Source organism: Cynoglossus semilaevis, chromosome 13 (genome assembly GCF_000523025.1).
Source record: "Cynoglossus semilaevis isolate Cse_v1.0 chromosome 13, Cse_v1.0, whole genome shotgun sequence".
NCBI lineage: Eukaryota > Metazoa > Chordata > Actinopteri > Pleuronectiformes > Cynoglossidae > Cynoglossus > Cynoglossus semilaevis.
This window is the reverse complement of record NC_024319.1, coordinates 2,490,848-2,502,571: the sequence shown is the minus strand read 5'-3', so window position 1 is coordinate 2,502,571 and position 11,724 is coordinate 2,490,848. Positions and strand designations below refer to the sequence as shown.

General features: G+C 42.5%; 3 protein-coding genes across 3 annotated transcripts in view; 1 reads left to right on the top strand and 2 right to left on the bottom strand.

Annotated features, from left to right (window-relative positions):
- The first annotated feature begins 382 nt into the window (after positions 1-382).
- Positions 383-4,007, top strand: pnrc2 (proline-rich nuclear receptor coactivator 2). Its single transcript, XM_008322725.3, has 3 exons — positions 383-581; positions 1,024-1,242; positions 1,442-4,007. The coding sequence occupies exon 3, from the start codon at positions 1,465-1,467 to the stop codon at positions 1,936-1,938; it is 474 nt and encodes a 157-aa protein (XP_008320947.1). The 5' UTR covers positions 383-581; positions 1,024-1,242; positions 1,442-1,464; the 3' UTR covers positions 1,939-4,007.
- Positions 4,008-5,748: 1,741 nt separating this feature from the next.
- On the bottom strand, positions 5,749-6,820 carry fabp10a (fatty acid binding protein 10a, liver basic). The gene is made up of 4 exons (XM_008322728.1): positions 6,654-6,820; positions 6,390-6,562; positions 5,967-6,056; positions 5,749-5,856 (listed from the first exon to the last, which is right to left on the bottom strand). The coding sequence occupies exons 1-4, from the start codon at positions 6,718-6,720 to the stop codon at positions 5,806-5,808; spliced, it is 381 nt and encodes a 126-aa protein (XP_008320950.1). The 5' UTR covers positions 6,721-6,820; the 3' UTR covers positions 5,749-5,805.
- A 945-nt stretch (positions 6,821-7,765) lies between these two features.
- myom3 (myomesin 3) overlaps positions 7,766-11,724 on the bottom strand; it is a 50,734-nt gene continuing 46,775 nt past the window's right edge. The window contains exons 25-35 of the mRNA XM_025061470.1: positions 11,629-11,688; positions 11,423-11,490; positions 11,184-11,294; positions 11,011-11,098; positions 10,841-10,879; positions 10,546-10,651; positions 9,727-9,890; positions 9,500-9,536; positions 9,380-9,402; positions 9,242-9,297; positions 7,766-8,941 (exon numbers count right to left, since the gene is read on the bottom strand). Coding sequence (XP_024917238.1) covers positions 8,669-8,941; positions 9,242-9,297; positions 9,380-9,402; positions 9,500-9,536; positions 9,727-9,890; positions 10,546-10,651; positions 10,841-10,879; positions 11,011-11,098; positions 11,184-11,294; positions 11,423-11,490; positions 11,629-11,688 — 1,025 coding nt within the window. The 3' untranslated portion in view covers positions 7,766-8,668. The remainder of the gene's footprint in view (positions 8,942-9,241; positions 9,298-9,379; positions 9,403-9,499; positions 9,537-9,726; positions 9,891-10,545; positions 10,652-10,840; positions 10,880-11,010; positions 11,099-11,183; positions 11,295-11,422; positions 11,491-11,628; positions 11,689-11,724) is intronic.

Below are 11,724 nucleotides of genomic sequence, written 5' to 3'. Positions count from 1 at the left end.
CAACACAGATATAAAAAAAGTTAAAGGCTGTGGATTGCGTTAATTTACTTCTATTGAAGGTTAGTGATATTGCGTAACAGCGAACCTACACCGTCGAAGATACGCGTCGAATGTAAGTTCGGTAAACGCTAAGTTAAAAACAGATTCGAGTCATTATTGGTCGAAACTCGTTGTTTTCGTCTTCTTTTCTAACATCTTAGGAAATACCCCAACAAAGGAGAGGGGGGTTTAGTTCCGCCATTGACGTCATCGGTCTGGCAACAGGCGTGGACGCGTTTGTCCGTGTCTTCGTTGATTGGTTGTTCGGTTAGCACCTCGCATCTGATTGGTCAGATCTGGGCTAGGGCGAGCTACATAGCCCTGTCGTAGATTCCATTTTGTTGCAATTCTGGCGGACAGAGGGAGAATTGTCTTCTCCACACGGCAAATTCTACTCATCATAATTCACTCGTCGAGGAAGACGAGTTTGTTGGGATTATAACTTGCTTTTTTTCCCCTGGTGTCCCTGGCGACACATTTTCCATCTGATTGTCGCGGTTTCTCCGGCGGAGCGGCGTTCACCACCAAATCTGAAGAAGTCGGTAAGAGCCACCGTCATTCGTCTCTCGTCGCCATATTGAGCGCAGCCTTTCTTTGTTTTGGTTTCTTGCCAAAGGCGAGTGACCTATTTCGACAAATCTTTCTATATGTGATTATTATTCGATATCATAAGCAAACACTATTTATGATACGATGTCGTGCACGTAATAACACACCACCGACTTTACCACCGACATTACAGTATTATAATTATCTCTGGTGGTAGTACTGCGTCACAGCCGCGATTTTTTAGTTACAATACTGCGAACTTGTGAAGTGCGTCAGTAATAAGCGAGTTTTGTGTTTATAAATTGAAAGTATTTTAACCTAATTGCGGATTACGATGTGATGACGCACTTTGAAAAGAAAAACACCGACATTAAATATTTGCTAAATGGTCTGTTTGAGACGGAAAAATGATAAGAATCGTTTTTCTTTCTTTAGTTTTGAGGCTTCTTGGAGCACCGTGAGCCGAGGTGAGTTGATGTTCAGCTCGGCTGCACGAGTAAACAACGCTCATTGGCACATGAAAACCTCAGACCCTGCTGGACACATAAGTGCAGTGAGAAGTAGACAGAAAACTACTTCGAGGACCTGGGGCCCCATCGGAGGTGAACGTTTAAAGGAGGACTCCTGCTCAACCAACTTTTTGACAACAAAGAGGTGAGAGGGTCGGCCGTGTTTTTCTCAAGGCTGTGTGGATGGGGGAGGGGCCGCTCTGCACTGTCTGGTCTCTCTGCACGTAGCCCTCTGCTGTTGCGTAAAGTCCGATCACCCATGGCACAGTGTACCATCTGCAGATGGCACACATCTCTGCATTACAATAGCACGCAGTTAATGACATGTTTTCATTATTATGTAGGTGACACACAGTATAAAAGCATTATGGGCGGTGGAGAAAGGTACAACATTCCAGCTTCCAACACAGAGCGCCCGCTTCCAAAGAAGAACCATCAGCTGGGCCGGGCTAAGCAGAGAAGCCGTGACCAGAATGGAACAACAACCGCAGCAGCAGCGTCTGCAGGAGGTCTACACCATATTAACCATCGCCGGGGCGACAAGGGCATGGCCCACCACAGGTCGCCTGAGGCGTGGCAGGCCGCGTCTGCAGAGAAGAAGGCTTCTGTCCGTTTTGCCACCAACTATGATCAGGACTGGGGGGGTGCGGTGTCTCACCTGAACACACTGCTTGCCGCCCAGGGAAGTCCAAGCTACGCCGGGCCTAAATTCAGCGAGCCACCCTCGCCCAGCGTGTTGCCCAAACCGCCCAGTCACTGGGTGTCTTTCCCGATGGGTTCCTGTGATAACCGGGAGATGATGGCCTTCCAGCTCAAGAGCCTCCTCAAAGTACAGGCCTGAGAAGTATCACACGAGATCCTTTAACAAGACGATGCCTAAGCTGGTTCTCCTCTTGAAGTTGTCAGTCGACCAGGAAAGCTGCAGTGCTGTAGTTAGTACCAGATTATTACAGGTTGTCACCAAATTCATTTTTTAAGTTTCTGTTCCATAAATTCAAGACACTATTTTCCAACATTTTAAATCTTAACCCACAGCAAGACGCGCTTTTACAGCACTGCAGCCTTATTGGTTGGTGATTTCTCCAACGGAGTCTGTGATTAACGATAAACTGGATATTCTTTTGTCATTTTGTTTTGTTCTTTTCTAAGTTGGCTGTGAAAACAGTGGGTGAAGTTTTTTTTTCCCAAACAAAGGCTCATCACAGGTAGGGAGGTTTCCATCGTTTTTATGGTCCGTTGTTGTGGAGAGAGGAGTTTTTGTTTGTTTTTATTGACATGTACCTTTTAGGTTTCATTCCTTGTTTGGGTTTAAAAAAAACTTCAGCTGCAATTCTGCAGGGAAATATGATCTTAATGAAGATTACAGCTGTAGCCAGTAAAGACAGGTCAATGAAGCCCATGCTGAAGGGTAATTATAGACCATAGCACACGGGCCGGGGGGGCTCATCTCCTGTACCCTTTTTATTGCGCTGTGCGCATATGCACTATAGGAGGTGGGTTTGTCCTGGGCCCATAACACACTGTCATGATTGAAATTGTTTTGTACAGTTCCTTTTTGTTATGGTTGAGATGTTGTGTAACCAAAGCATTTTTGTGACTTTTTGGCATTTTTGTCACTGCCACGTCGACATGGAGAGAGTGGTGAATGGGTTGGAGTTCCCCAGGGTCACTGATTCCACACAGCACTGTTGATCCTCCTCAGGTCTCGGTCTATTCTTGAATGTGTTGTAGCTTTAATATGCGGAAGAGGACTTGGCTGAGTTGAGGGAAAATGTTTGGGTTTTTTTCCCCCCCAAAGTCACACCAAGGTCCTGTTGGCTACAGACATTTACAAGCAGGGTTAGGTCGAGCTGAGGACGGTTCCTAAAGTGACGGGGCAGTAAAGACGTATCAGGAGGCGGGAGGGTTGGTGTTTGTTTACAGAACGATGGGTTTCTTTTAGAGCACCCCATAATCAGCAGGCACTTGCTGCCACGGCCTCTGGTTTAAACTTGTTGCACTGCAATTAGACAATTTTTCAGTTTTGATTTGCGTTACAGACCAGGATGAATAGAAAACGTGGCGTTCATGACTATCTCTAGGCGGATTATCTACTTTCCCTTTGCAGAATTGGACCTGTTTATGGCCAGCCTTAAGACGACAAAACAATTTTAGGAGGTTGTGTTTAAGAGCCATGTAAATAATGAAATGTAAAAAGTACTTGTAGCATATGTACATTTGCAGACTGTTTCAGGTCTGCCTGACAAAAGTATTTTTAGTAATAACACTGAATGTATAGACATGCAGAGGTCGTGTCTTGACTTCAATACTGAAGAATATTTTTGTTAAAAAAAAAAAATCTGCCTTTAGCATTTGGAAGTACCCTGCACTGTTGACTTTCCAGAGATCTTGCACATGTTTTTATTGTTTTGTAATATGCAGTGTAGGGGAAAAGATGCTAAGGGCACATTAGGAAAGACTGCAACACATTTGACATCTTTGGGAGAGTTGCATATGTAAGGATTGAGTTCTGAGTGCTTACAGTTTGTAAGCGTGATGTTTTTAAAAAAAAAAAATTTGGTTGTACCCTGTGCTAAAACAAACTTTTAAACTTCACGAAAAAAATGGCCAAATGTTTGCATCGGCACCACTTCCACTTGACGACTGTTCTTCCGCCAGCCGTCAACTGGATGTGGTCTCGGTGCATTTGTTTTATTTGTTCACAGCCTTGTACGGCACCGTCACCTCTGAATTTGGAAACTTGTAAAGAATTGGCTTTGAATTTGTCCCTCTGTTACGATGTCACTAAAGACGGTGAGAAAAGAAAACGGCCCCACTTCACTTAATTGGTTTGAAAAATACAATGTATGAACTGTTGAATTGATGAGATTTTAACCGAAAAAAATAAATTCCTTTCCTTGTCCCCCCCTACTTTCTGTTTCTGTCTCTTTTTGATTTTATTAATGCTAAAAAGCTCCTAGATATTTTCACTGAGATTTTAACTTTTATATCATCTTTTCAGTTAACCGTCGTAATATCTTATAAATAATTATACATTTATCTTGCTCAGTTCACACCCAGGATGAAAAGTCCTTATAAATGTGAAAGCTGAGATTCAGAAGCCTCATAGGATGAAAAGTCCTTGTAAATGTGAAAGCTGAGATTCAGAAGCCAAATTATGTAATAACTTGAGTTGAATGATTGTTACCTGCCGTTTTAATGACCAGGGCTGTTGACACACGAGGAACGTACAAAACATTAAAAGAAGAGAATGTTTTTGTTTTTTTGGGGTTTGGCTGACACCGACTAATCTCAGAACAGTTTGTCCTGAGATTAGTCTTGTCATTGTGTGTGTGATAGGATTAAAAAAAGAACAGGCATTAACTCACACCGGAACAACTGGTTTTTACCTGACAACAACAACACAGCTTCCAGTAACTTTCTAGTTTATTACATCAGTTAAATGAGTTGTAATTAATTAATTGGCATTGTATATATATATACACAAGATAATTATAATCAACATGTATGTTTTACTTCAATATTTATACAGCAGGTATAATTATAATCAACATATATTTTTTACTTCAATATTTATACAGCAGGTATATGGTCTATACTTAATTTGCAACGGGCAAGCTAACTTCAGTAACACGACTGCCACCTACGGGCTGGAGTGTGTACCCCAGAAAGTCATTAAATCTGGTTTTACCGTTTCACTCTATATTTCATTTATAATCCATTATTTTGGGTCATATTATATTCCATTAAAATTCCATTGTATTACATTTTATTTAAATTATTTAGTCAATTCCGGAAGTGAACTATTTACGTTACTTAACAGTTTTATATATTTTCTGTTTCTTATACGTAATCAATACAACGGTTTCAGAGTCAGGTATTAGACGCGTTAAATAATCATGACTTCAATATTGACTAAAGTAACGGTGAACGCTAGTTTAAACTCACCGGTGTTGACAGTCCTTCTGTCCGGCTTCTCCATCATCAGTCCGTCCAGAGCTCCAACAACAGTAAAGGCTACAGTTCTATGTCACGTTTCGCATCGTTGTGAAAATAAGTCACGAAATCTTTTCTTGTTTTGATAAAACTCTCAGTTTTCTCTCCATCTTCACAGCTATAACTGAATAAATTCACTTCGTTTTTTCCCACACCGCGCCAAACAGTTTGTTTTGCTACCGTCTTCCAGAATTCCAACTGCACATGCGCAGTAAGATGGAATAGTCCATTGTATGGGAAGGGCGGGGGAGTATGAAAACAATCACCACAATGACCAGCGCGTTAAGACAACGTGTTAATCTATGTGTTAATTTTTACGATACATTTTAAATCATTTTATAACGGAGCCCTTAACTGAACACGGAGGAAATATATAAATAAAATAAATAAATGTTTTACGTGCGCACCAGAAACGTTTATTTATTTATTTTCTCCTGTGTCCCTTTAGGGGCACCGTAGCAGTGTTTATAGTATGGAACGTAGTAAATAAAGGATTATAAAAGGGTTCATGTCTCATACACACGAACCACCACTAGGGGTCTCTGTACATCCATGTAAAAAATATCACAGTAAAAAATACTGTAGACTTTGTTGCCGTAAATGTTGTAAATGTAAAAGTCACGTCAAAGAAAAGTGACACAGTCAAAAGTGAGAATTTCTTTTTAGGGAAAATCTTTTATTTAAATAGACTTCGGCTTCTTCACGGCCGAGTTTACATCTTCCTGCTCCTCCTGATCAGAGATGTCGAGCCCATGGTCAGTGTCTGACAGAGGGAGGGAGATACCAACGTGTCACAACAAATATATTTAATCTGATATTTTAATTTTTTTTATTTAATTTTTAGTGATGTGTGTGTGTGTGTGTGAAAGTCACCTCGATCATTTCTCCTCCCTTCAGCTCCTGGATGTGGGAGAACTTTCCGGTATTACAGACCATTTTGCCATTCTCCATGTTGACAGTGCACTGGGAATTAGAGGAGGAGACAAAGTAAATCAAGTACAATAAAAATAAAAAATATATGTATATACAAATATTTTTTCTTTTTACCTTTTTTACTTAAAATAGAAATAATAATAATCAGCATAATGGGAAACTGTATGAAACTGAAAACACGAATAATAAAATATTTAATATTAATTTATTTATAGAGCGATTTTCATGCTTTGACCAATAATATTTATACTTAAACAATTACAATTAAACTAAAGTCAATTAAACATTAATTATTGAACATCATCTTCTATCACTTGGACCTTTCCAGGGAGGGTGGGGGTGTGGGGGGAGAGAGGGACAAACCTTGAGCTTCTTGCCGTCCATGGTGGTGATTTCGGCCTCCTTGCCGATGGTAAAGGCGTTGGTCACAGTCTTCCCAGGCGTCTTGGAGGTGATCACAAAGTCGTTGCCGTTCTGCTTGATCTCCGTCACTGGTTTGATGTCCTTGGCCATCTTGATGACGTCTTCTGGAAGCTCTGTTGGAAATGAGGTCAGAGAATTCAAACTCCCTACAACCAGGTCAGACTGACACTCAGAGGGGGGAGGAGAGTTCGAGAGTTTCCTCACCCATGGTCCTGAGGAACTCCTCGTAGTTCTCCTGGGAGTAAACCTGCCATGTTCCGTTGAAGTCCATGTTTTCTCCTGGATGCTCTGGGATCTCCTTCACCACACTGGTCTGGAGGCTGAGGTCGACTGTGTGAAGCTCAACACAAAGTGGAGAACGACAGCGACGGCCCCCGAGCTATTTATATGGGAAAGTACTGCAGTACAACGTACACGTAAGTAACGACGTGACAATGTGGCTGCTGCTGTTTGAACAACCCAGAGTTCACTTACACCTGCGTGAGCCAACCCCCTGCCCCCCCCACCCCACCCCCATTTGGTTGTCACATGTCTGATGAAAAAAAAAAAGAGTCTGATTTTATTGTAGGATTCAAATTTGTTTAGTTTTCAGAATGAATCTGATGGAGAGACACCAGAGCTGGGAGGTGGGGTGACCCCCCCCCACCCCCTCCCACTTAAATTCATGTATTAATGGAATTTTTTATGGGTTAAAAAAGTGAACCTGCTCCAGACAAACTCGATTTTTTTTTCATTTAACATTTTTAAAAGTCGTCGACCTTTTATGAATTGCCGTTGAATGTTTGTTCCTTGAGAGAAGACTGGACTGTAGACCTGAGGTCTGTAACAGGAGGTCTGTCAGAACCCCCCCCCCCATTTAAACTCTTTCAAAATCACATTATTATTTGATAAGTTTAGAATTATCGGCATGAACACAAACAGTTTGAACTTTAACGGCAGTTTTTAACGTTTTTAACACCATGTTATACAACATATAAAGCCGGGGGGCGGGGGACGCGGGATGCACATCCACTTTCATCACCACTTTTTTACGCGGCACATCCACTTTCATCACCACTTTTTTTTTTCCCCAGGTCTGGTCTTTGTCTCCCTCAGTGTGTGGACGGACCCTGTGACCGACCAGGGTCGATGACACCGTGGACTGTTTGATGCCAAAGGTACGAGAACTGATCTCTGCCTGAAAGAACCATCAACACTGACCTCTGGTGCACAGGCCTGCGACGAGGTCTGGTCGTTAGAGCGAGCGCTCGCTGAACAAACAACCGTAGTCGACCGTTAGCCCGAGGGTTAGGAATAAAAACATCACAGTGACGTGAAACGTTGAATCATCTTTTTTTAATGTTGCTAACGTCGTGTTGCTGTTGAGGAGCCGCACAAACCTCCAAACTGTGTTTGAATTGATCAATCAAAGTTGACACAACCGTCATGTGACTCAACGCTCAGTTACAGTCTGAGCAGGAAGTCTGGACTTTTTACAAAAGATGCAGAAACTGTTGATTAAAAAAGAAAAGAAAACTCTGCCACATCCGTTCAGTCACATGACTTTCAATCATTTAAAATGTTAACCCTTTAAAGCCCTTCTGTGCACAGGCTAGCTACAGAACAACCCAGAGAACCTTTAGCCAGTTATAAATGTTCTGCGTCTTCTACAGGAAATATTTACCAGTGTAAAATACACCCAGTAGGTGGCAGTAATTCAACTCACAAAATTATTTTTTGCATGTCAAGCCCAAGAAAGAAGCTAAGCTAAGGGTGTTAACAGGACTAGCCTAGCCTTGCCTCAGTAAAGACTAACGTTAACACCAATCACTTCAAAATAAAATGCGTCCTGTTAGCACAGTGCTAACACGCAGTAACACACCACACCTAGACCCCTTACTTGCTACATCCTGTTGCTAACACAGCAAAAACACTCTGCTTGTTAGCGCACCGACGACATGCTACATGTCTTTATTGGTGTGCGTCCCTTACAGCCAGTGACCAATCAGTGACCAGCATCCTCCATGTCCTCCTCATTAATACGTAAACTCACTGTTCACTAGCATATCATTAAAACGAGGCTTTCAAATGTTAATCTAGCACCACCTACAGGCGAGGAAAGGGACGTTCCATGCTTAATACTGACAAACCCAAAATAAAATGAACAAAAGCACAAACTTCACCTTCAAAGTGAAATAAAACCCCGACCTCCATCTTCACACGCTCTCAGACCCGATCTCCTAAAAGCCCATCTCCACCGCGTTTGCCGGAGGTTTCTCTCCGTGTCGGTACACGCTCACCGTCACACTGGCCGTCTCACAGCCGTAGGTGTTGCGTACGAAGATGCTGTACTTCCCTGAGTCCTGCAGGCTGACGTTGTTGATGGTGATGGTGCTGCGTTTGGCCTCTTTGGTGATGGTGAACTGGACCGGGTCAACGACCTCCTTGTCGTTACGGAGCCAGGAGATCTGAGGAGCTGGTTCTCCTTCGATGAAGCAGGTCAGACACAGAGACTGAGGAGGAAGAGGAGGAGGAAGAGTCAAACTGTGGTTCATGCTGGAACAGGTTTCACGTTAGGGCTGTGTATTGTACAGAATCACGATAACAACGATACTATTGGTAGGATGATATTTGAAATTATTATTGATATTATATATTGATTTTTTTTCTTAACTCACTAAATAATAATTCACTCAGTTTCTCTCAGATTTTCCTAAATGAGGGCGAACTGGGCCACTCTGAGGTTGTGCCTGTACCACCTGTGGTCCTCACACCACTATTTGAATTGACAGGATTCCTTGACAATGACATACCTTTCCTTCTCTGATGGCAACCACATCAGGAAGACCTCTGCTGACCTTAGCCCGGTCTGAAACCAAACAAATAAATACATAAAATAAAAATAATAATAATAAAAAAAACATTATGACTATTCATTATTTATGACTCACTTTTTTCAGCAATGGCCGACTGCCTGAGGGGAGAAAACACAGGGGTGAAGTTAGTAGACCTCAGTAGGAGGTGAGACGAGTCTGTCTATAAACTGACTCAGACTCAGTGTCAGGACTTACTTCAGCGTCTGGTGCTGCAGCAGAGCATCAGCAAAAACTGTGGGAAGTTGAAATCAAGATTATTTAGAGTCTGAGAAATGATCATGAAAGTTAGAAGGTTTTTCACGAGAGGAAGTTCTTGGAAAAAAATATTTACATGACAAGTCGCTGTGGTTTCACTAGAGGGCGCCTAAAACGACCAAGTTAAATATCCATTCAAACCCCCCCTCCCGCTCCCCCACACCCACCCTGTCCACTCAGGTCCAGGTGTCTCCTGTGGGTCTCCAGACCATCAAACATCTCCAGGGTGTATTTTCCTTTGTCGTTGTCTGTGGGGTTGAAGATGTTGATCCAGACCATCTCTGCGCTGCTCTCAGCGTTTCTCCTCACCTCCTGGTCAATCTTCTTCTCCCTGCAGGGGGGGAGGGGAAAGGGGGGACCCACACAGTCACCCCTGAACTGACCCTGACCTCATGAACTGATTGGTCTATTACAGGCTTTAACCAGGACACACTGTGCTGGTTACAGACAGTGTTTTTACAGTTATTTCCTGTTAGATCAGCAATAATATTAAAAAAAAAAACGAATTCAAAACACAACATTTTTTATGTCAAAACCTACTAATGATGGGAGCTGGAATAAAGAACGGTTTATTTTTAGGTTTACTGTTCAAACTGTCATTTTTTTCTTCTCCAGCAGATGGTGCTAGAAGACTAAAAACCCGACGACACTGGTTCAAGCGTCAATGTTTTTAATGACGCTACAGCTACAAAAGGTAAAGATGCAGCTCTGGTCTCAGCTCAGCTTGTGGCTTATAGTGACAATAAATGACATTTGATTGAATCTTACTTCTACTTCTACTGTTAATGTCCTTTTATCATTTACACGTCAGAGAGGATTTTATTTCCAAATCCAAACTGACCGACTTTGGCCTGAACCAATGAAACTGAAGATTTATTTATTACCACGCTGAACAATATATTTCATGAATTAAGGTTAAAAAACCAACATTTTTTAACATTTTTTTGTCTTCAGCTGCTGAACCAAACATATGGAGCCAGACCCACCTGAAGTACCAGCTGGTCTTTATCTGGCCCAGGTTGTTTTTAAGTGAGCAGTACAGCCTGAAACCTTCAGCGGTGCTGTCAACGTTCAGTGGACCAGCTGACAGGGCTGCCGAGAGACACACACACACACAAATGCACACACACACACAGAGAGATAAGACACTGCTCTGTTTCTCTGACACAACAAAGTTAATTAAAATCACTGTTATCACTGCCGTCATCCTAATCTGAAAAAAAAAAAAAAACGCAGCTCATCGTCACATCAAAGAAGAGCGCCATCATCTGTCCAACTCACCACACTGTCTGCTGAGCTGCTGGAGAAGCTTGTCATACTCTGTAAATCAAAACGGAAAAACATTAAGTTCCGTATGTTGTTCAGCTACAAACATCAAATGAGTTTTACTCTCAGTTTTATTGTTCACACACAGACACACACACACTTCCTGTCACAGATGTCCGCCTCACCTCCACCCAGCAGCTGCAGCGTGCTGACGTCTTCTCCTCTCTTATCCGTCACCACAGCTCTGTATGAACCCGAGACGTCCTTCGAAATCTGGGTTTCAAACCGACAAACTGCATCACCGTCAGGCTTCACCTCCATCAACTACACAGTCGAACTGTGTGACCGCAGTGGTTACCTGTGAGAGGGTCAGAGTGCTGACCCCCGTTGACCCGTCGTAGACCACCTGGGTCAGCTTCCTGTCGTCTTTAAACCAGCTCAGACAGGAGTCTTTGTTGGTGTTTGTCACCTGAGAGACGACAAAACAAACGACCAGTCGCTCAGTCCGTCGATGACATCATCAACGGTTGACCTCACGCCACGTTGAACCAGGAATATATGGAATGTATTTTATATGTAAAACATGAAAGTACACACCTGGCACTTGATGACGAGTTCAAAGTCTTCGTTAATACTCCAGGACAGGTACTCTTTGAAGTAAGGCCCTTGGAAAAAACACAAATATAATGTCAATATATGTTGGTTTTGCTGCGACCCCCCACCCCTTCAATACCTCTGCTCCACTGAATTATGGTAGGAAAATGTACATCACACACACACACACACACACACTGAGGTCTGACCTGATTTCCTCTTGTAGTCGTGTCGTTTTGCGTTTGCCAACGCCACGGTTTCACTGAAGTCTGAAGAAAACACACAGTTATATTCAGTGACATATA